Source organism: Pleurodeles waltl, chromosome 7, assembly GCF_031143425.1.
Source record: "Pleurodeles waltl isolate 20211129_DDA chromosome 7, aPleWal1.hap1.20221129, whole genome shotgun sequence".
NCBI lineage: Eukaryota > Metazoa > Chordata > Amphibia > Caudata > Salamandridae > Pleurodeles > Pleurodeles waltl.
The window spans coordinates 173043670-173069067 of record NC_090446.1 but is presented as its reverse complement, the minus strand read 5'-3'; the positions used below and the strand labels follow the sequence as shown (position 1 = coordinate 173069067).

Sequence of the window (25398 nt, the reverse complement as noted above, 5' to 3'; positions counted from 1 at the left end):
AATGGGTGGCACGCTGGCTTTCTGCCCACCTCCCTGCATGAGATGGGATTTATCAGTAAAGACTTTTAAGAAGGGCTTAATGCACTGCTCATTGTTTCCTACTGACCATTCTACAGATCACCATCTGGGGTTATCATGCACAGCTTTCTCTTGCCTTGCTGGAACCTGTATATTCATTGACACGAAGAAACCCTGTGCTCCTGCACTACCTTTTGCTAAGCCTTCCCACTCGCACAGGACGGCTGTACTCAGAGCAACTCCATCAGTGGCATGCTGCAGGTATCTTAAAATTGGGGGATTTGTTTCTGGATGACGAGCTACTAAATTTCCAAACCCTTATGGCAAACTGCCATCTTCACCCAGGTCAACTCCTTACTTACAGCCACCTCAAATGATCATTAAATGCCCTATTTCATGTCTGCCACCTAGCACTAACCCTACAAGAGGTGTGCCAGAAGGTCTACACCATAGGAACTGGTGGGAAACAGATAGAATGGATGTGCAGACCTTTCCTGCAACATGGAAACCACTCCAGGTCTTCTCGTCATACTACCTGGGTGATTGATTTGGCCAAACCTCTGCAAGGTACGGACTGGAGTAAAATACTGGACTTTCCCCACAATGTATCCCACGGCTGTCACTTTAAGCACATTCATAGTGCTTCCTTGGGAATGCACTCTGCCCGTTGCTTGCCATTGGCCTTGTGGTTTGTAACTCACATTTTGTTGCTTTCAATTTGCTGGCTTTATTTGTTTTAGGCTATGCAGCTTGAGTTCATTCCTTCCCTTGCACAAACCTTATTTACAGTATCCTTCCGAGTGCTCCCTTTCGGTTAACAGGCCTGTAAATCTTGTTCTTATCTCATCACATTTGCTGTGCACTCAAAGAACAAAGTCGAATGTCAGGCTCTGATTTCGGTGGGAACTTAGTGTTTACTTTTCTTTCTCTGACTTCTAGCTGGATACTGGGGTTAGAAAAGAGTTTTTCCTATCACATGACAACATTTAAATAAACTTCAGAATATATCAGAATTAGGAGTACAAATGAAGCACATTTTTGTTAATCCTGAACTGTGCTGGAAACAAATACCTTTGTATGATTAAAACAAATCATTGCATTAGGTGATGCAATTTCCAAACGTCATCGTCTGTGCACAGTATAGTTTGATTTGAAAAACTGTACGTCTGTGCAAATGTAATGATCATTTCAATAAAAAATGTGTTGTCTGTAATGGCAGTGTGTTACCACACCATGCATACTCCACTCTGCTCTGCACCACTCCACACCACTGCACACTATTCTGTATCACTCCACTTTACACCACTCCATGCCACTGCACTTCACTCTTCTCCATTCTGAACCACTCCACATTTTGCCACTGCACTCTGCTATTTCACACTATGCTTCTCTACTCTATTCTGCAGCACTCTATTCTATGCCAATGCGCTCTGCTCCTCTGTATGCTATACCACTCCAGTCTAGGCAACACCAATCTAGTTTGCACAACTCCATTCTGCAACACTGCACTATATGCCACTGCACTTTAAGCTATTACACGCTATGCTAGTGCATTTTCCTCTGTAACACTCCACTCTATGCCTCTGCACTCTACATCACTTTAATCTACTTTGCATCTCTGCACTCTATGCAACGGCACTCTACACCACTTTACTTTATGCCATCACGCTCTATGCCACTCTGTGCAACTCCATTCTACCCTGCACCTCTCCACTCCAAGCCACTTCACTCTACTGTGAAACAATCTACTTTACGCCACACTGCACTCAGTGCCACTGCATTCTATGCCACTGCACTCTACCCTGAACCTCTCCACTCAATGCAACTGTACTCTACTCTGAAACAATCTATTCTACGCCACTGCACTCTACGCCACTCTGACCAGTGCACTCTAGTTCAATGCACTCTTCAACACTGCACGCTGACACTTTACTCTGCAACACTGCACTAGCTGCTACTATAGTCTACACCACTCTACTCTGTACTACTACATTCTGCACCAATACACTCTATTCCACTGCACTCTATGCTACTCTACTCTTCCCCATGCCACTCTATGCCACTGCACTCTGTCAGTGCACCCTAAACAGCTGCACTGTATGTCACTGCCATCCACTCTGCACCACTGTACTCTGCTACTGCTCTCTGTGCCACTCTACTCCACTTTACATCACTGCACTGACACTCTACTCTGCAACATTGCATTCTCCGCCACTGTACTGTACAACAATCTACTCTGTACTACTGCATTCTATGCCACTGCACTCTATGCCACTGTACTCTGCATCACTCCACTCTATGCAACTGCACTCTACAACACTATACTCTACTCTGCACTGCACCACTCTACACTACACCACTGCACTCTCTGCCACGCAAGTCTACTCTGCACACTATGCCACTGCACCACTCTGCACTCTCTGCCACTCTACTCCACTGCGCTCTATGCCACTCTACTGTGTCCCACGCCACTCCATGCTACTGCACTCTAAACCACTGCACTGTACGCCAATGCACTCCAAACAACTGCACTGTACCCCACTGCATTGTACTCTGCACCACTGGGCTCTACGCCACTGCTCCTATGCCACTCTTCTCCACTCCACACCACTATGCCACTAACTTTTAGCCATGCTGAACAGCAGCCACTCTGGTGCATAACATGGCTAAAATGCATTGGCAAAGCCAATAACTCTTACGTAAACAAGACCTATTGGCTTTGCCAATGTTTGTTAGTACTATGAGGTACCGAGGTTCCTGAAAGGACTGTGAATGTGTAAGTCCTTATTTTAAATATGTATTCGATGCGTCATCAGGGGTAGTAAGCGCTATATAAATACAATTACATCATAATATAGGCTGCTACAAAATGCGCAAATACAGTTCGGTTAAATTTAAAAAAAAGTGCTTCTCAAATACAGATTTGAATAATATAAAATTTTTTAGTATTAGGTATAAAATGTATAACAGTCCATTAAAACCACACACTCTACAGCTCACCATTACAGTACCTCTCTAAAAGAAAATATCTTTGCCATCAGAAAGCTTCAAGTTACTCCTTTGATTAAAGTCCATGCAGGTTTTCAAGCCCCTTTACATTTGCAGATTTACCAGTTACCCACATTTGCATTTCTTTAGGGAAGGAGACACCCTGGCAAGAAGGCCTTTTCTTATCTGTCTGCCCCTCCCTCAGAACACAGGAGACTCCCTTCCCTTCATTCCAGCTGGGGAAGCTGATCTGCCGGTAATTTCACCCTGCCTCCGTTGTCCTTTAGGTGAAAGGCTGAAATTACGGTCTAACGCTGTCTGTAAAGACTTTCATCACGGACAATGGACAGCAGGGCAAAATTATGGGCAGTCCGTGAAATTTACGGACGGGTGGTCACCCTATGCTAACTAGATGACAAATTTGTGTTTTACTCAGTGTATGCCAACTGAAATTTATCAGCCAGTGAGGGGAACCACTGCTGATAAAGGAGTAGTATTCTGGTAGTTGGAGTTTCGCTTCTAACATTCTAATCAAGGATTAAAAACTACCTGTGTTTATCATGGGCGTATTTTCAGGGGGTGTTTGGGGAGATACACTCCCTGATCAAAGAATTTTCTGATAAATAGTTGGGCACAGGTGATTTCAGTCCAGTATGCTTTGTGTTAAATTGATAGTGACCTATCTTAACACAGAGTTTCACCCTTGCGTTGTGAGTGATCAGGCTAAGTCACCTACAAAGTTATATCGAGCGTCCTGCAGTTAGGTTAGTGGCACTGTGCTGAAGAACTGACTTGCTGGGTTGGAGGTATTCTTTTGGATCCAAGGTAAGGCCTGCTGTTCCTCGTAGATTGTTGCGGCTCCCGACTGTGGTATTACTGATTGGAGTGATTTGAGTAACAAACATCATGTTTAGCTAAATAGGGGATAAGGCTATGGGCCATGCAATTGCATTAATTAAAATTTTAAATATTTACTAGAAAATACAATCTTTCATTTATTATATACTTAATTTACCAAGTTAAGTTCCTTAAAGTGCTGTTCCTTATGTTCCTTTTTTTAATTGCAAATGTGCTGCCTTGAATTTGGCCTAGCCAGCACGTATGTAAAGGGACATCCCAAGTTATCAGATTGGCTGCCATTTAATTAATGCTCCAGACAGATCTCTTAAACCTTTAAAGCTTTACGTATCTAGCATGCTTGGTAAACAAGGTACTTTGCAAATAATTTCTACTGTGGAATGGAAAAGTTTGATCCCACCAGCGATTTACTTTGTATGCTGGTCAGCTGCAATATTTATTTTAAAAATATTTTCCCCATTAATACATTTTAAATATGATGGTGAGTAGTTTATAAACTCTAAAAGAGATATACAATACTTTCTCAGTTAAAATACCGGTAAAACTGACAAAACCATATCTTTTATACTTTTTTTGTGGAACATGGTGCAAGAAAATATATTTGTTTTTATTTAGAACAGATAATTGGCCACTTAAGATATATTATTTGCAGGGCCACTGGAATTATGTGGCAGGAAAGACCAAATTATGAGGCAGGGTTGACCAATGTATGTGGCAAAAAAGCCCAGTTATGAATTTACAACGCCAATAGCTGTAACTCAAGCAAATGTGAGACCCATTGCATTGCAAATGCTTGTTCGTCAAAGTGATGAGCTACTGCAAATATTCTGTCTTTATTCTTTATAGCTGTTATGTGTTGCAAGATCCTTTTGTGGACCGGGAGCGTAGTGCTACGCACATGCATCAATCCACTGGGACACTGTAGGAAATAAACTACGTGGCCCGTCTTGCAATGGAAATAATCCTTTATGCGCTCTGCAATTTTAAGTAGTGGTGATTCATAGTCCTTTACATTTTTCCCATGCTGGCATGCCTTACACTTGCCACACTTCCTGAAATTGGGACTTTCTCCAAAACAATTCTGTGTGTTACTAACAGGGCTACTTCTCAGTTGATCTTCCCCCATTGATCTTGCTCTTCTAAAGGTAACACCTGGCCTGTGTGGAGCTACCTTACCAGCAACTGGTTATTCCTTATTAAATATCAATATTTCTGTATTATTTTCCGCACTGCCCCTTCCTGCTTATTAAGTCGTGATCAGTCTAAACTGAGGATCAGTCTTACTCTCTCTTTCTTTTTGCTTCTGAACAAAAGATGTCCTCTTGGTTTCATATTAACTTTTCTTTTTGCTTCCTCAGTACAATCTTGTGAGCAGCCCATATCCTGAAATCTTCTCGTCCGGTATTATAGAGCTTTATCGTCTTCAGATTTTTCACTATTTCTTCTGATACGCAAGCTCTAACCATAGGGGATGCTTTTAGCCAAATTCTGTGGGTGAAAGCGGGACACATGCAGTAATGTGTTGCCTGATGTAGGTTTTCTAAATAGCCTGCTTTCTAGTTTATTGTAATTTACATACACATTTAGGTCTAAAAATGTTTTACTTCTGTACTGCTTATCGTACTTGGAAAGTGAAGGTTAAGGTTATTCTTGCCAATTGTTTCCATAAACATATTGGCACTCTCTTATGTGCCCTTCCAGATTACAAAAAGGTCATCAGTAAAACTACACCAAAACACTATATGCTTCAGCGAGTCATCATGATGTTATGCTGGACCACCTGCTCCTCCTACCAGCCCTTGAGCAAATTAGCATAACTGGGGGCAAGGCAGGCGCCCATCACTGTCCATCTGACCTGGCGGCACAACTCATTATTGAAAAGAAAGAAGCTATTTCCCAGACACCTCCTTATCATTATCAATAGTATTGAATGTGTTTCCACAATTTCAAAGGCCTTTGCACCTAGAAAATGCTTTACTGCTCTTAACGCATATTTATGTTGTATACTGGTGTACAGTGTGACTACATCTATGGCCATCGTCCCACCATGGGATATCATAACATTTTCCGTAGGAAGTCACGTGTAACTTGAATGTGAGATGGCAAACTTCTAACCAAGTTAGCCAGAAAGTGGCCTACATATTTGGAAGTATTCTCAAACAACCCCTTCCCCCACCCCACCCTTTACGACACCCAAAAATGCTGAAATTATGCAGCGTACTGGCAAGGTCTATCTTTGTGTACCTTTGGGATTAAATAAAACACAGGTGTCTTAGGGTGCTCTATCCGCAAGACTTGATACTCCTCATGGCTTGGGGACCCTGATCACACAGTCCAGCAAGTCTTTGTTGCATTCCGTTTGTACAGATGTCATCAGTTTACTAGGGACCCTTACGCAACACAGTTCATTATTTAACTGCTTATATGCCTCAGCCATATATTTTATTTATTGACCACAATACCAAATTCCCACCCTTATCGGAGGATCACACACTCTGACATGTTCTGCAATTCATATGCTAATTCACATTATGTTTTCATCTGGACATTGTCATTCTTTTGTTTCTCATTGGTGTTTACATGTAGCGTTTTAAAATCTTGTTCTTTTCCTACAGAAGGAGAATCCAGGGAAAGCCATGAAGAATTTGATCAGAAGCACTTCTGGGATTTGTTGGGTAAGATTGGCAGGGTGACACAGATGTGTACAAGGAAATGCTGTCCATTATTATGAGTCCAAAACTGTACATGGAACTTTGACACAATTAAATTTAGCTGGCAAGTATCCTGAAACTCCCTCTTAAATCACACCACCCACAGCCATTAATTAAGGAGGGAATATGGTATACTTCGGAGGTAGCTGCTTAGGCAGTGTTCTTTGCAGGCACAGATAACCATTACTAACTGAATAATTGTTATTTCAAAAGTGAGATAAGAAAGACTCCTCATTCATAGAAGGAACTGTTTGCAGCAATGAAAGAACATGCTTTTGAGGAGTGAAAGTGCAGATCTGGTTTTAAGACACATACATAAAAGCTGGTTTTGTGTGGAAGGGCACACGTGAGATGAGTTGTGTTCGCCATAGCTTGTGAAATGTGCACTTGAGATGTGCAACAACGCATGTTTGAGTAGGTATTTAAGGTTAAATCAGGATGGTGGAGAGAGCAAGGGGTTGGCGCTATGGTTAATGTCTTAACAGCCCTCCTGAGTTTCAGGTCTCTTTAGTAGCTGTACTTTTGCAGACAGGTCAGATGTAAATCTCCTTTTATTTTAGGGTTTTTAAACCAAAAGTTAATCTGTGTTTTCAGTTGTATGTCTTGTTAAATGGTGAGAGGCCTTTGCTTACCTAAACAAGGGGCTAAAGGAGAGTAGAATATTTATTCTTTCCCTTAAGTGTTGTTTTTTTCCCTGGCTCACCCACTCCTACTTCACCACTGCTGGGTAGTGGGGACATTAAAAGCTTTCAATCCCCGCCTTGGTGGGGGCGTTTTATTTTTATTTTTATTTACTTAATGTTTTTTTTTTCCCCTCCGCACCTTCGTCTTTTCTAATAGCTGGTAAAGTGATGTGTGTTCCGCTCTCTCACCTTTATGGAATTGTGTGTGTATTTTTGGTATACCCTTTTCTAACTAGCTTGTATTCCCTCGTGCATGGCCATAGGCAAGAGTGTAATTTGTTTAGCTCTGTACATCCTGGCGAACAATGACGAGAAACTTTAAAAAAACACGACGGGAAAATGTTTAAATTTTTTGTAAAAGTTCTCCTTAATAGTGTTTCCTTACTTTAACAGTGCTTTGCTTTTCCATCGAACAGTGGGGGTTTGTTAGTTTCCCATCTTCACTACATCTAAGGCCATGGAGGCTATATAGATTTCTTCACTCTTCAGTGACTGAGGAACTGTATTGTTTGTTTATTGCTATTTTAACACAAAGGGCAGAGGCCATTTTGTTTGCTTTAATCCACTGCATCACCAAAGGCTAGTGATGGTGTATCCTACCTCTGACTTGTTCAATGGCAGGAGGATGTTTCATCCTCCCCCATGCCTTGCGTAAGTGTATGGGATATGGTGATCCTTGGACCACCAGTCTGTCCATCAAAGTACAAGTTGGTTATTTCTAGCTGCTGCATTGCCACTATCATATTTATGAAGAGGACACTGAGGCACATGTGAGCAGTGGGCTGAGGAAGAATGTAGATTCTCGCAGATGCCCTGGCTCCCAGTTAGCAGTTGCAAATATGGTGCTGGAGCAGCTCTAGCTTCACTGCGCGTTAGTGGATCATGGGTTAGCGGGGAAAATGCAGCTCTTTAAATGTAAGTGTACCAGTGCCCCTCCTGCTTCACTCAAAAATAGTATGCAGTCCATAAATGTGTCCGATGAAGATAATCGCATGGAAAACTGCAGTTGTTGTGTGGGATGCAATGGGCTGTGTCTAATAGGCATCAGTCAATATGTTGACGCTACAACCTGGGGCCCCGTTGTTACATAGTTTTTATTGTTTCATCAATTCTTTCCCCACGGTGTTCTGTTTGTCTCTTTTTTTTTTTTGTTTTTAATATCCTTGAAGGAATTCTGAAAGATGTTTATTTTTATGTGAAGAGCCCAGGACCAGGATGGCGTCTCAAAGCTCTCAGCGATCATTGGCAACTCACCACAGAACAGAAACGTCTTCTAGAAGTATAACACATATTAAAAACACACAAAAGAAGAATACAGAACACTGTTGGGAAAGAAGTGATGATGCAATAAAAGAAATATGTAATATCACCCCCTTACCATCAAAAGTAAAGATAATAAACAGTCAATTAATAATCAATGTACTTTACCGGCAGCTAAAAATGCGTCTAAATATTGTATATAATCCAGGATATTCCTCATTCTAAAACAAAAAAGTTAAAAGCTCCATAAACAAAATTATTTGTAATCATTATAAGTCACAATCTATATACTTTGCAAGCAATTTAACGTTGCATCCAAGCCTCATTTTCTTAGACAAATTTTCCAAACTAGTAGAACCCCCAGCATAGGACACTAAGACCAGGCTCAAACCCTTCTCCACGGTGCTATCACTTGTGGCGCCACCCAAATCTCTGTTAACAGTGGAACGGGAATTGAGAGACGTTTGGTCAGAAGTGAACTCAAGAATAAAGTCAGTTTCTAACCCAGAACCAACACCAGTAAATGGGTCCACACAATCTTCAATATTGTGATTCCTGCTTGGGAATCTGTAATGGGTAAGACTCAGTTCTTATTTCACCAGCCTTTACCATTGGAAAGTCTTAGATACCCAATTTTGTAGGAAATGAGAACTTGAATTCCCCTTATGCAAGTTTCAAGGTTTTTCTTAATGAGAATCCTACTTTCGACAACAAACCTAATGTCTTTGGCATTTTTCTTACTGTCAAAAAAGTTTCTTTGCTTCTCTTTTGTTTTTGTACTCCTCTCTCTGAATTTTCTTATTAAGCAAAACCATATCATTAGAGGAATAATCGTGAGTGGAACTTAATCAATTCGGAAGTATGGATACATTGGGATTTCTCCACCTTAACAATCTAAACAGTAGTAGTAGAGTGAAATATAGTCATGTAGGACCAAACGTTTGGTGTAAAATACTTGTCAATACATAAACCAGTGGACATGTTAGTTTGCACACTTTCCTTTAATAAACGATCATCCCTCTCAACCAGGCCAATTGAGGATGGACTGTAAAGTGCTACTTGCAGATGTATAATGTCATGTAAGAGTAAGGCATCACACATCTCACCCAGAAGAAAACTGTGTGCCATTACTTGTGACAATATACTTAGATGGACCTTCAATAAAGGATACCCTCTCTAGAAAATTCAAGGCATTTGTTGTGGAAGCAGTTATCAACAAAAGAGTAATAGATGAGTAGTAGTCCATCAGGACTATCAGAAACTTTATCTTTGTTGGTATTATTGTGAACCCCTCTGCAAGCACAGCATGCTATCCGTTGCTTTTGCAATAAAAGCTATAAAATACTTGACTGTTTGTCTTATGCACTTACTCCCGTGTTTGACCACATTTAGAGTTCCCAGGGACGCCCGCCATTCCCTTTTCTTTATTCCCGCACCACTTGTCATTTTATGTCTTGTAGGAGGGCCGGGTGTCTTACAACATGAGTTAAGTTTGGGGCTGAGAGCTGCGTGCAGAACATTACTCTCACACAGAGGTTTCCTTCCATGTCTCTGTCTGATGGACCATATTTAGAAGCTCTCCTTCCATTTCCTGGACTAAGGAGGGGACACCTAACCACACAAGATCACACCTTTACCCTCGCGATATGCCGCCATCTTTGATGAGGTGGCAGATTTAAGCAGAGCACAGCCTGTATGCCGTGTATGGTTTACAGATTTTCGCCCTCGCCAGGATTCCCTGATATTTTCTCGTCTGGATCCCGATGACCCAACAGAGTTCTGCAGCTTCTTGAGACTACTGATTCACACTGTCTTCGTGTGGAACTGCTAACGGTGTTCCTCCTGGATTGTTTTTTTGTTTAATTTAGGATACTTGATTTGCCTGATTTTTCTTTTTTTTTTTTTTTCCCCCCGTACTCAATGTCCGTTAACTGTACCTATATGTCGTTTGTCTTTTCACATCAAAGCTACATCTACCTACAGCTGAGGAGTCCTGAATCCATGTCTATTTTTTGTTCTTGCTGCGTTTTTTTTTTTTTTTTTTTTTTTCCGGCATCTGTGTTGCTCCACTTTGCCTGTGACATTTGTGAAGGGTCTGAGACTGAGTATCACTCAGCTTTCCGTTTGCTCTACAAGTCTTTGTGCATGGCTGTCTCCTATGCATGAAATAGGAGTCATTGGGGGACTACAAAGGAAAAATTGATATGGTGGCAATATGAGTGCGGATTTCATGATACTTTGTTTTAGGCAATGTAAGGAGTGTGCGAAAGCATTGGAGTTCTTGTGTTCCGTGTTCTGAAAAAAACACATCAGTACCTGAGGGGAACCTGGTCGCTCATCGTCTGACAGTTCGGCTGTCTACATTTCCCTTTCCTTCTCCTATTATTCCCCATTTTCCTTTAAGGGGTGTTCTACCACAGGCTGTATTACTTAGGGTGTTAGGGATTAGCCTGCAGGTGAGAGGACAGACTATTTTGGTTCCCGCAGTACCTGGTTTTCAGGTGAGTGAGGTCTTGACGGGTAGCAAGTTAAAAGGACCTGAAAAATCAAGGCCTACTTTCTCCCATGTTTTTTCTGGAAAAGGGACAGGATATGAGGGTATTTCCTGTAGTTTCCAATGCTTGTCAGAGACGAGTCACTTGGGACAGGCATCAGTTGTTTTGCTGATATGATTATCCATGACAGGCCACCAATAAAGTTGACATAACATTTTGGAAGTGGAAGAAATTCCAAAATGACAACTATGAGCACTTTTCTAAAGGCCAGCTCTCAGTCCAACTGGTGGAACAAAGCATTGTTTTCTTAACAACATGCTGTTTTCACAAGAAAGCTTGGATACACACGAAGATCAGGTGTAAGGCATCTATCATGAGGCCAGCCTTCACAAACCTGTTTCATTACACATTTGAGAATATCATCCATACCAGCAGCCTTAGACCAATCAGATTCTGAAAATGCTGCATTACACTTGCAGCATCCAGTAGTGCTACCACACATTTTTGCTCCATATCATCCACATCGTCCGAACAACTTTCTTTGAGAGGCATTCTTCAAAGGCAGTCCGCCCTAAAATTCCTGTCTCCTTGTACATATTTAACTGTGATGTCATACTCCTTGTAACTTGGACAAGGGTCTAATTAAACAAACAGATGCATTGCCTTGCACCTTACCATCTAATAAACCAGTGGTTTGTGGTCAGTAAGAACATCAAAGCTGGTTACCCCAAACATATGGCTTAAACTTTAGAACTGCCCAAACACAGACCTAGGTTTACAAGCTTCTAGACCTATGGTACTATAAGTAACGTCTGCAGATTTAAGAGAACTAGAAGCAAAGGCTACAATCTGTTCTCTTCCATTAACCATTTGTCCTAATACTGCTCCCAAACCTTGCATGCTGGCATCAACACTAATGATACAATTGTTTCCTGAAATAAAAAGTTGTAGTGCTGCTGCATCAATAACAAGTTTCTTGGTTTCATCAAAATGTTTTGAACAGTAGGTGACCAATGGAATTTGACCCCTGTTTTGAGTAAATAATGAAAAGGTTGAACAATCATGACAGATCCAGGCACAAAACGAGCATAAGAAGCCTAAAAATGAGCATAAGGCCTCTTTGTCACCAGGAGGCAGAGCTTCTTGCATGGCAACCAGATTACAAAATTTGGGATGAATTCCCTCGGAGGAGGTGGTGGTATGACCTAAGTTTTCTGCCTGTGAGGTGAACAATTAGCATTTTTCTCTCCTGTCACTCCTATTTTTCAAGATGTGAAACACATGTTCCAAGACAGTAAGATTCTGTTCAGGATCCTCAGTAAAAATCAGGATGTCATCCTGGAAAGACTGAACGTTAGGTATACTGCCAAAGAGAGCATCTGTCATCTTCTGGAATACACTTGCTTCTGAGGCAAGTCCAAAAGGTAACCGTAAATATTTATAAACTCCAAAAGGTGTCACAAAAGTAGTGAGATCCTTTGAAGACTTAGATAGGGAAATTTGGTGGTAAGCCAAATGAAGGTCAGTGATGGAAAAATATTTGCCAGTACCCACATTTACAAGCACTTCCTTAATGTGGGGCAAGCGATGAGTCAACCAAAATATTCTTATTAACTGTGCGTAAGTCCGTTCCAGAACAACGGGTGAGACCCAGTCGGAGAAGTCCGTTGGTATGATTATGCCTTCTGCAGAGAGGTCATCCAACAATTTCTTTGAATCATCACAAACACTTAGATGTACTAGCCTGACTTTGTGGGCAACTGGTACAGCTCTTTTTTCAAGCTTGATGTTGTGTACCATACTTTTTACCCACCCTTCCTGGCTGTTAAAAACATCAGGACATTTTGTGAACATGCTTTTAGAAAGGTTAGAATCAATGTTAATGGCACATACAGGTAGATCACCCAAAACAATAGGATTTTCGGAACCAGGTTCAAGATGATGGCCCAACCTAACAATGTCACGGCCCTTGACAGCAACATACACCTTTGTTTGTGTCTTTCTCCCTAACCACTCCTGAGAACTGACTAGGAAACCCAACATCTCAGTGTCGAATTCTCCAAAAACCTTGGGGTTCACGGCAGTTCTATGTAGATTGATGTTTTGCAGACAATACTTACAAAATTTTGTGTCAGCAGTGATTGTAATGGGTATGCCTGAGTCTGCCGTCATCTGTAATGTGACCGCACCAATGGTGGCATCAGAAATAGAACACTTGATTTTTTAAATTTTTTTTTTTTAATGCTTTTCTAAAATATTGATATCACAATCAATAGTAAAGACAAGACCATTCAATTTGCTTTCATAGTTATTGATATCAACATTGCTGATCTTAGTGTCATTTCTAGTCCTCCTACAGAACAACGGAAAATATCTTTCTGCAAGCATTACATCTTTTCCCTGCATGCAGGACACATTGGACTGTGCCCCAGATGTGCTTTTGACCCACATCAGTAGCAACTTGTTGGTTTCTTCTGCATATTATTCTTAATATTCTAGATAATTGCATGGAAAAACTGCAGTCGTTGTGTGGAAGGCAGTGTGCTGCAAACTAGATTTATCACCCTAGGGAGAGTCTACAATTAAGTACTTACTTTGAAATCTTGCTAGGTGCAGCTTTCTGTCTCTCGCAGAAAGTTTTGTAACCATTACTTTATCATACATTTAGAGCAGGCTTTTGGGCCTGTCTCTTCCATATAACTGTATGGCTTTCTCAGGGGTGTGGATTTCAGTAAAATATCTACTTGTCCAGGGGACAGGTTGCTTCTTAAATCTGTTTTTCCTGTAAAATAAAATGTACTTGGCCCTTTAGTGCGGCAACAAATTATGGCAGCAATCTCATTATGTAAGAGCTCTGATAATAGCCTGATTCTGCCAGGGCTACTGCTATAGTAGGGCTTGAATATTTGCAATTTCATTCCTGACCATAGCAGTTTCCTTATTTTGCCACCATTCCACAGAGCTACATACTGGGGCTGGAGAAAGCAATAAGCATTAGTGCCAACACTGAAATGTCTTTGAGTCTGCAAACCTACTGACTTGCATGTTTCAAGGATTTTCACCAGCTCTTCTCTAATCTTTTCCCATCATGAGGTAGGTTGGAAATTTACTCATGACAATGGCAGTAGTAGAAGTTCTTCCAGGGTTGGGGAAAAAAGTGGTTGGGGCGAAAGTGAACTTGTAAACGCTCAATATGTTTTCACATGAGCAAATCTACACATGCATATTTGCTTATGCTAAAATTCACTTCACCAATATTTTCTAGGAGTACGATTTTCTGGTCTACTTATGTAAGTTCTTGTGAATTCATGAAAGCCACTAATTCGAAGACATATACCTTGGGTGCGCTATTGTGACTTTCTTTGAGAATTGGATCCCTAATTAGGTCTGGCGTTAACAAAGACATTTTGTTTTTATTAAACTTCTTTTACTCTCTGTATCTATTGGCTGGCTTCACTGTGACTGATCGCATTCTGTTCTTCCACAAGGAGCATATTGGCAAACAATATTTTATTCAGTGCCAGGAACTACTGTGGCAATCAGTGGCATAACAAAACTGGAGTGGGCTCCCCTACAAGGGACATGGAGGGGTCCCCCCTCCATACTCTCTCTTGGCAGGCGCTGTGGTGAGTGGGCTCTTTGGAGGGGATCTGTGGGGCTTTTGTTATGCCACTGGTGGCAATGTGTGCTTTTTGAGACCAACAACTTTTTTTTTTTTTCTTTCCTTTTGCCAGTGTTTGTTACAATGATGAGGGCCTGGCAGCTCCCACAACAATTAAGTCTTACTAAAGCCATGTCAAAACAAGGCACGCATTGACAAAACCAAAAGACCCACAAAAAAATGTTGGATCGGTTGGCTTTGTCAGTACTTGTTTATTTTCATGCTTCCCATAATCTTGTTGAAAATGGTTACACTGATTTTTCCATTAGGAATATTTCTGGATATACTAGCATGCACCAACACATTTTACTACATGATTCTTCAAAGAAATAGCACCTAAAGTTTCATAGTAGCGAAAAACCAATTCTTTTCCTACCTGCATTTTTTTCTGAACATTTTATTTTAAAAGCAAAGAATCATCACTCTTGCTTTCAAGCTTCTGCAAACATTTGCATCTGATCGGAGAGAATTCTGGGAGCTTTACACTTAGCCTCCTGCTGTAAAACCTTTCAAATGTGTGTACTTTTTTTTTTTTTTTTTTTTTACTGAAACCACTGTCAGTAGTGCAGTGTGACCTTAAAACATTTATTTACAGTGCTTACCCTAATAATGAAGGCTTTTCGTTAATGAACCATACATACAAGTTTGAACAGCACTGACATGGACACACTACCTCAACTGCAGACAGTTCCATTCTCTGTAAACTGGTTGGGGCTACTTGTCCCAAGGACAAAATAAACATGAAAACCTGTTGCCCTTGACCCCAAACAATATGTCCCGGGCGTAGGCCAATAGGAGTTCGACATCCCTGCTGTCTTTTCCATTCAAATTCCCTGCTCCTGATTAAATGGTTTTACTCCCTATTGTTGTATATGTTTCACCTCTGTGGTGTTTTGCTTTCACACAGTGTTTTTTAATGGATGAGTGTTTTATTCCAGTACTGACATCTGGGCACCTTTTTTGCATTTTGCATGTTTCTTTGGTCTTTGACATTTGCACTGAATAGGAGTGCATTGACCTTCCTCCTTCCACATGGATGTAGTTTTCATCCTTGTTTTTTCTTTCTCCCCGTGGCGCGCTTCTGCACAGCTCTTTATATCTATCCTGTGCCTCGCTCTCCCTCTCTTTAGCTGCCCACGCCCCTGGCTCTTTGGCTCTCCCTATGACAACAGTCTCAGGTCACACACTGTTCTTCTCCCTCACCTCTCCGAGTCCAGGCCCCTCGTTGGAGCCCAAGTGCTGTTTCTTTACTGGCTTAATTTGTGCTTGGGGAAGCCGTAGGTTCAGCTGAGGTCAAGCCGGCTGGGTAGATGATCTTACATCGAGTGAACTAGAAACATGTAGCCTGAAAAGGATTAACAGGAATCACCCTGCAGTGGTAACGGTTTGCAAAGTTCTCTCCTCCACCATTTCGTTTTACTCAGATTTTTTGTCAGTCAGGTGGGGTTTGGTAGCTTCTTCCTTGACACCCCTCTTTTTCGGTTACCTGTTTTCAGGACTAAACTATTGGGTCTTTCCACAGGTTTGTCTGTGTTCCCCAACCACTGATCTTGTCTTTCTGGAGTTTCTGGTGTCCTCTGATATCCTCGTCTCGACCCTTTCAGCCTTGTAATCTGATCGCTGTAGTGTACTTTCTCTCAGTAGCCCCTTGTTCACTGACTTTGTACGGGCCCTCAGTTGGAATCACTGTTTTGGATGTCCTCTGTAGTTAGTCTTTTTCTTTAGAACAGCTTCTGACATTTATCTCCCATCTCTCCTCATTAAACTTTCCCTTCCAGTCTACCTCCTTGGCTGATGGATGTTGGGTTTCATTTTCCCTTCACAAGTTAGCTAGTACTCCTCTGTCTTTGGAAAACTACAGCTACTACACCTACTCACTGAAATCCTCAGCGGTGGTGTTGATTGAGATGAACCTTCTGCTTCATTTTTTTCTCAGTCCCTCCCTCCTTAATCCAGGTCACGTCATCTAACTCTTCTCTCACATGCCATGCGGTGATACCGATTTTCTTTCATAGCTACTGCTATTAAGTCATTCCCTAACTGGACAGCCGATTGAATCGGAGGACACCTGTGGCATCTCCAAAAATCACATTTGCGGTTGGAGTTTGCAGCGAGGCAGTCCAGAATGGCTGGGACTTCCTTTGGGTACAAGACTATGCCTTTTCTCATATTTGTGATAGCGTTCTGTCATGGAAATGAGATTTCTCCCTGTCACGATGAATGAAAGTGAAATTAGGATTCCTGAAGAGATTGTGACTAAGGTGTGTGCTTCTTTATTACTTATTGAAGTTCATGAAAGGTGAGCAACAAAATTCTACTCCATATTACCTTTTGATAAAGTCACATGGAGTCCTAAGAATACCTACAAATGACATTTCTCACCTTACTGACATGCAGGGAGACCAGTTGATACAACTGAGCTGTTTGGTTACCAGCCAACCCAACCTCGAAAGCTTTAAAGCTTTAAGACTGGAATTATGAAGAGAACTTGAGTTCCAGACATATGTCGGCGAGGGATTGTTTCCTCAATTGAAATGTAAGAAAATGTACTGTGAGATGTTGTTACAGATTTGTGTTCTAATTGAATCGGTCTGAAGATGAGAAAAAGATGAAAGAAAGCATAGTGAAGGAGAGCCAGATGTTGAAAAGAGAGAGATCTAAACCTTAAAGAGACTTTGTGCAGATTCAGCTGCATACTCAGCAGGAAAGAGCCCAAAAATGAGATGCTTTTGACTAGGGGAGCCCAGCGAGCCCCCTGGATGATGCTGATCACACCCATGAGCAGCTGCTATCACACACACGACTAGCTGCTTTCACACATCAGAAGCTCACACATCAGAAGCTCACACAGCTGAAGTAACCATGATCTTTCCGCTGGTCGTATTCAAACTGAAGACTTGCTAAATCCAACCCCCCTTTTGGTGACCAAAGTCTTTATTTATGACCAGCATGGCTATGTTTCCAATGTTTTTTGGGGGGAATCCAGGTTACCGGCTAGCATAATATTCTGATATGAAGGGTTCCTACAATTAGCCTTGTTCTTAGGTTCCTACCTATGTCTTGCACTAACATTCCTACATTCACTATCGACCACCAATGTAGTTTGTCTTTCATAGGAAAGAATTGGGACTTCTCCCATTAGTTGGCTAACTTACATCTAAACTGCTCGAAGTTAAGATATTTTTAGCCTTTACTGTGCTTTGGTGTATAAAAACTCGCTTGTGAGGTTTCTTGGCCTATGGGAGGAACACGTTTGATATTCTCTTTAATTTTCTGTGGAAAGTATTCATTTTTCAGTTTTTTTAGCTATTGTGTGGGCAAAGTTACTGCACATTACATTGTACTGTTTTATTTGACTAACCGCCCAATACAAGAAGAGGAGGTGGTGTGATTTAGATGCCCATAAGTAGTATTATAAACATTTGTTTGGTTGAATTACATTTGGAGTGTCAACAGATGTAATGGTTTCTTTTTTTCCATAGCTGCATATAAGGCAAGATGTAGATAAACTTTGAAGTTTTATTCTTTGCACTTTAGGGGACTGTTGATAACATGAATGAGGGGGTGAATCCTATGGCACATCTAAACCTTGCCTTTTGCTGGGATGATGAGAGGCTTGCTAGATGGACGACTTCTGTTTACCAGTGGTACTAGAAGTAATTTCCATGAGCAGGATTCTTAGCCCCATATTGTTTATACATATTAGCGCATACAAATATTATTAGGACTCCATCTTTCAGCTGCACCCCAAATACGAGTCCAGAAATGTAGAGTGTAAATAATTGGCAGTGATAAATCCTTGATTAATTCTGACATGCATTTTGTTCAAACTGGCAAAAGCAAGGAAACATGCTGCTGGGGGTAATATGTTTTAGTCTTGTTTAATAGGTTTCGCCATCATGTGCTCCCTTGATCAATTCCATATGGATTTTATGTCTTTATGGCGCTAATAAAGTGCACAAGTTGATCCATTATGCAATTCTCAGCTGGGCAAACAGGTACCTACTCTATTTAAATAACTCTGTAGAGGTGGCTATCTTTTCAGTACCCTCTCCTGTATATGCAGCTCTCTGAGTCTATACCTTTTACCATGCTCTTTTATGGCTTACGCACACCATCTAGGTATGCAGCACTGTACGGTGGAAGCTGGTGATGTCTACCCAGGTGCTGTACTCTATGTGAACGGCCAGACTTCCTATTTTGGAGCAAGACCTTTCCTGTATTTTACCATTCTTATCCTAGCACTAAATGTTGCCCCCATCGTAATCTTTCTGCTTTCCTTTAAGTATTGTTTCAAAGTTGCTTAAACATAGCCCAGTATCTAACACTTTTTCTTTTTTCGTGCTTCCAGGCCAGACGTTCCAGGCAACATCTCATGAAGCTACAAAACTGAGCCTGGCCTTCTCCAGCTCTCCGTCGCCATCTGCCGAGGTGGGGTCTCTACAGGGAGCCAGTCAGCCACGCTGTGCTGTAGAGTCTATCCACATTGTTTGGGCATATGGACATCTTAAACGCTTGCAGTTTCTTTATCCTGCTAGTTTCTGCTTATTACTTTTGTGTTGACTTCAATGTATTTAACTCTCATGCAATCCAGAAGGACTATTCAGTTGATGCTTGGCAGGAGAAAAGTCAATAGAGGATCTTGATGCTAGTGGGAAACTGTGCTGTTTTTAAGGTCGCTGGATTGGTCGGGCTTTTGCCTTTTTGGTCACTTTCAGTATGTACTTCCACAGTTGAGTAAGATGAGCTAGTAATAATTGCCTTTTTCAAAGCAACCTTGTACTGCAGTTGCGGTTATTGCAAGAATACTGCTGTGTGTGTTGTGTTCCTATTTGGCGAGTGGTATCGTGACTAGGTCAGACTTTAAAACTTTATCTTAAACTAGTTTTGGACTAGGTGAAGGGAACAGTATTAAGAATAGTGTGGTCAGCAAAGTGTGGTGTCTCGGACAATTGTCTTTTTCTTTAAATATTTAGGACAAACCATGTATGCTGTTTTTTTTATACTTTATTTGTCCAGACAAAGCAGAGCACAAGCGATTTTCTATTTTTTTTCTGCAATCTTTATTTAAAAGGATGGTTATTGCTGTGTTTCTTACAGGAATGTCAGAAATTGAGTGAAAGTCTTCAGAACGCGGTCCTCGCCGCTGTCTCTACATTTTATCGACTTCCAAAGAGTCAAGGTGAGATGCCATTGGATTTTCCTTACCATCACCCTAATATGGTTTATAGACTTGTATCAAAAACAGACAGTCGTGGAGATTCAACTTGGGTTGTTAGTGGAAAGGGGTAAATACGGATTGATTAGCAATCCCACTAAAATAGCAAGTCCCTGATAAGTGAGAACTGCTAATTGTTTCATTTAACCCCTTGGTTGTTGTAGTTCAAACAGAATACATTGTTGCACACCTTGACAGCCTGTTCAGATAAAATTAATTCTGCTTCATCTTTGTTTGCATTGTCAGCAATAAGTTGTGTTTGGGCTTGCCAGTGCATTTGTCCTGCACAGCACTCCTTGTAGACCTTTATAGACCTCTATGTATTAAAACCGCAAGCTGAGTATCGTGGGTGCATAGCATAGGTTGACCTTGTTTTGCCTCATGTTGTTGAATATGAGGAGAGAGTGCTGAGCCTTGTTGAGCTTTGAATTACATCCCACTGAAGGCATTAGTTCTTCCTTTCAACAAGGCTTCTCTTTTGAAACGATGAGCTAACAACACAATTGTTATCTCAGAAATGCTTTGATCCACTCAAGACAGCCACTGCTACTCCTAATGTGTTGTTTTTAGCCTTTAAAGGTCCCTGCGGGGGCAGTTTCAGCCTTGACCTAAACAGCAAAATTCACCCACCCAAAAGGTAGAGTACATTCAAATTAATTTCATGAAAACATTTTTCTCAGTTTTTCTGTTAGATTCCTCCAATCATTTTTATTTTCTATCATTAAATATATATGATTTCTATCTTATTAGCAAAAATTATACAAGTCAAAAACAATTTGCACTGGTATTGTCGAAGCTAAAAATGAAAATAGCATTCCTAAAATAAGGTGCTCCTAAGAGGTGGCGGGCGCAGTGCAAATGTGAATGGGTGCAAAAGTGCATCTGTGAATATTTACAAATATGTACAAATAAAACTGTGGCTGATAAATCGTTCAGTATTCCAAAAATAGTACAACATAATTTGTTTGCATGTCTTAAATAACAGCTTTTTTTTTATTTATTTTTAAACAAGAGTCCACAGTAAATTATTGCCGACATTTCGACCCTCTGGGTAAATCAATTGCCAACGGGTCATCCTCAGGACCAGAGGAATATAATAGGAAGCACCTGGAAGAAAAGAAATATGAATCAGATACCATAATACAGCCGAAGGCCTTGATAAAGGGGTTTACACAGGCTGGGCATGGCTCCACTAAGAATATCACCACTGGGAACCAACATGAACTATAGACTTACCTTCAACAGGATACATAAATCAGTTTCCTCAAAAAAACTGGTATATGAAAACCGGCAGCTTATGTGAACTCGAGTATAATCTGGCACCTGGCCTGCTAGGGGTAAAACAGATATGGAGGCCCACGTTTGAAAATGCCCTTCGCCAATCTCTTATGTGTATTTCATAAAATGCCACAGATAGATGCCTCAAAAAAACTCATCCCAAAACCCAGTCTCTCTCCTTACATCTATAGCGAATATCCAAGCCCAGTGTGACAGAAGCTATGTCAACATACATTTCATTATGTTACGTAATCAAGAACGTAACTAATCACTTCCTAAGTAATGCATCCCTTAGAACCCCAGGTGCTCAGTAGTAATAGAAGCATTCGAACACATCGGGGAAAATGAATAATAAAACAATAGAACAAAAAAAGGGGGATATGTGTGGGTTCTCAAGTATTAGTAACTGTCGGGATAAAGCATGTGACTTGTCAAACAGCTCACCGCAACGTATTCAGCAGGCCACAAAAACATGGCAGGACATCTCTTTTCCAGGAAAATGTTTTCATGCAATTATTTTGAATGTACTCTACTTTTAGGTGGGTGCAAGGCTGACACTTTCCCCGCAGGGACCATTGTTTGTTTCTGGATCGATTTACCCTGGTCCACAGGTTACAGGGTTGCCCCTTACATATTGTTGTTGGCCTTAGCAGTTAAGAGTTTACTGGGAAGGACAGAATTGGCTTCACACCTGGAAATGAGTGAAGATCATTCCTCTGTCCTTGGTATCACTCGCTCTTCACTGAGTCTATCCTTGAGGTGGTGGGATGCAGACTCTGATGTCACACCCTCCCTTTTGACTTTTTCCCTGCCCATGCCTTGCCCTGGGAACACCCAGTATGGCAGAGGAATGTGGAGAAGAGGTGCTGAAGCACAGAGCGTGAAGGTGAGACCCCCACATTACAACAAATCTCTCTTACAAACCTTGAGGCAGTCAACATAGTCAATAAGAGCTTTCCTTATGGGTCGAGCCCCCTATGAAATTGTCCATTCCAAGAAAATGGAGAAAAAAAATTCTGAGGAAGGGCAACACAAATATAAACAGCTATATGTGAGTGGTGGAAGGGAGGGGGCATTTGCAAGTACGCTGCAGATCTACTGTGTTTATCACCAGCTGGCTGCATGCACCAGTGGCTTTCCAGTGGTAAAAAGTCCTAGAACTGCAATAGGAGAAGGTTCTCTCAATTAGCGCTTCTCATAAAACTTAAGCTATTTTTTGTGTCACTGAGCAGTGTCATTACACACAATGTGCTCCATACCTTTAAACTGGGCCTTCCAGGTTACTAAAACTTTACTTCACACCTTTACGTGCCTAAATTCTTTACCTCAGTCACCTCTTTTCTCTGGTTATTCTTCTCACCCTTTTAACACTGTCAATCACTGAACACTATTTTTTAACCTTTCTTTGCTTTAGTGTTATTTGCAGAGCTCTTTTATTTATTTCAATCCATCTTTCTAACTGCTCCTTTTCCTTCCTTAGTGCTGCCCTCCTCGCCAAAATCTCTACCCATTGCTGTCCCCCAAGAAGCCATGGGTTCACTCCTTTCTTATCTCCCGTTATCTTTGTGCAGATGGCATACAAATCATCTTCTTGTTCCCTACCCTCAGTCCAAAATTTCAGTCTCCACTCCGAGCAATCTGACTTTTGGTCTTGCTGAACTCATCTAAAAACAAAAACAAAAATTTCCCCCCTCTTTGTCTCTTGCTTCCTGGCTCCTCTGCAGCATCCTCCCCACCCAGTCCTGTCTCTTTTCCCCTGGCACTACAACAGCACCACCGGCTCAGCAATAAAAAACCTTAAGATTTTTCTTCAGTCTCTGAGACATGAGTTCTTCCTATTACAACAATGGCAGCCAGTATCAAATCATAAAGATCCTGACAGCTGGGGCAATGTTCACACTTTTAGTCCTAAAACTTTAACTGTTGACTGACTGGCCCCTCTGTGTGACTCCTCCCCTCCACACAAAGTAGTATGTCCCTCATGGAACCTCCTAACATATAATTTCTTCCCTCCTTCTACACATTTTATTTTCACCAGGTCCGAGGCCGGTCGGTACAATTGCTTGACAGTGGACAAATGCACATAGTAGTGGAACACAATTAATGAAAACTTCCTAAGGTAGACTCATTCGTACTCTCAACCATCCGCCTTTGGATGCTGTCATTTATCACATTTTGTTTTATCTTGTTAACAAATGCAAACCACTAGTAAATTATGTATTGGAGAGGTGGATCTTCACTGTGGAACTAGACCACCTTCACGTTGATGAATGAGAAGCCAAGCACCATAAAGAGTGCACGGACACCAGAGTGCAATGGAACTACGCATATGGTAGACGTACACTGCACCAGTGGTGAAAGCATAGCATATAGTTATCCCTTAAATCCACTAAACCTTTGCTACATACACACCCACCCACCCAATCAAAAAGTGGTGAGCATAGAATTGGAGGATCATGGAATAAGGATTCATTTCAAGCTCCAAGAGGATCCTAGGATGAAGTGAAATATAAGCAAGAATGACTGATTCTAGACTCCGTTGTGAGACCTTCATTGTTTTCCTGCATGTTAAGGTGTGACTCTGCGCAAGACTGTGCGAGACGCCACAGCAGAAGTGGTGGACGGAACCATCCAGCTGACAGAAGTGATCCTCAAAACGCCATTAGAGAGGTGAGGCTTGCGCTTTGACCTTTCATGCTTGTGTGCAAGTAAATGCTGATTTGTGACCCCACAACTCTATTTAACGCCCCCATCTGTTTGCCATTTTCAAGTACCACAGTCCAATATTTTATGCTGCACAGAAATTCATTGATGTCTAGATACAAATAAATATCGTTCACCACCCAGCAGTCACACAGTGCTACCTTCATAGGGCAAATTTTGGCTTCATGAAGTATCCATTTTAGCCAAAGGCAACCACCTGTATCGCATGATAGACAATTGACATCCTGAATCAGAATTTACCATGCATCTCATCCATGGGGCAGTTAACTGAGTTTGGTTTGTTGAACCCAACTCCGTAAAACACCCTAGACAATATCTAAAGCTTTATCTGAAGGCGTACTCTTATTCTGGGTTCTTTGCTACAGAGGTTTTACTTAATCCCCATGTTATCTTTTTTTTCAAGCATACATTTTCTCACACAAGACCAATCCTTCGATTCGGGAGTCTATAGCTTGACTTTACTGATCTTTTGTTGATGTTGCCTTAGCTCATTCATTTCAAGAGTGTTGCTCAATGACATCGCAAGGACCAGCCCTTCAAGGAGGAGTTTTGCGATAAACTATAAATGTTATCTTGCATGCACTGTTTTTACTGACTGTGTCAACAAAACCAGTCCCAAAAAAGTTCTATGTACTATTAACAGCTAAACAATCTACAGTATTCAAAAAGGCAATACAAGGCAACAACACAGTATTAAGCCACCCCATCACAATATCCCCGTGACACCCAGCATCCCCATACTGAGTGCGGAAAGTCTCCACTCTTGCCCGACAAGTAATAAAGATAGGTGACAACTCCCTTCCCATCCGTCCCAGTTTCTCCCAGATATAATAGAACAGTGTACGTTTTTAAATTGAATAAGTCTATAGTGTGCTGATATCACTATTTCTCTTGGGGACAATAAAGCTTTTTGTAAATCCACATCCCGTGTAGGGCCTAGGTCAGCCTCCCAGCTTGACTTAAAATCTGGAATGTGCCTGGCATGTGTATTACTAGCATTTTACATATCTTCAAGATGTTCTGGTCGGGGAAAGAGGACATGGTAATCTTTTTTTCTCCAATGGGCTGAATTCTCGGATTTACCTTCAGTCCGGTCAAGAACATCGACTGCATGTCTGAGCAGTAGAAATCTAAACAGATTGGGACTAGAGTAGCCCAAACATTTTTTTTTTAATAGTTTGAATGTTTCAACGATTCTGTCAGAGACCTTATCATTCTGTGTTGAACCCCTGAGTGAGTCTTACCATGAGAATCCCTCAAAAGCCACTACTTGTGGCAGGATCGCTTCAACCCATAATGGGGTTTGAATTATCAGGCTCATCTGCCAACCCATATGTATCAGAGCATCTTTCCATAGTCTGATTTACTTTATTAAATTGCTGGCTCTGTCCTCAGTGGCATGCCTCCCACTTCTAGAAAGTGCAGTGGGTCAGTGTGTCCCACTGCCCGCCTTCTCACCATTGTAAGCTTGGTCAAATCTGGAGTTCTAGATCCTCTCATTAAC

General features: G+C 41.3%; 1 protein-coding gene across 2 annotated transcripts in view; it reads left to right on the top strand.

Moving 5' to 3' along the window:
• The window catches only part of CCNDBP1 (cyclin D1 binding protein 1), a 105660-nt gene that overhangs the window by 16235 nt on the left and 64027 nt on the right, over window positions 1-25398 (top strand). The window contains exons 2-5 of one of the 2 annotated variants that reach the window (XM_069243472.1): window positions 6480-6539; window positions 19026-19105; window positions 19775-19856; window positions 23744-23840. In XM_069243472.1, coding sequence (XP_069099573.1) covers window positions 6480-6539; window positions 19026-19105; window positions 19775-19856; window positions 23744-23840 — 319 coding nt within the window. The remainder of the gene's footprint in view (window positions 1-6479; window positions 6540-19025; window positions 19106-19774; window positions 19857-23743; window positions 23841-25398) is intronic. The other variant, XM_069243473.1, reaches the window with a different exon arrangement.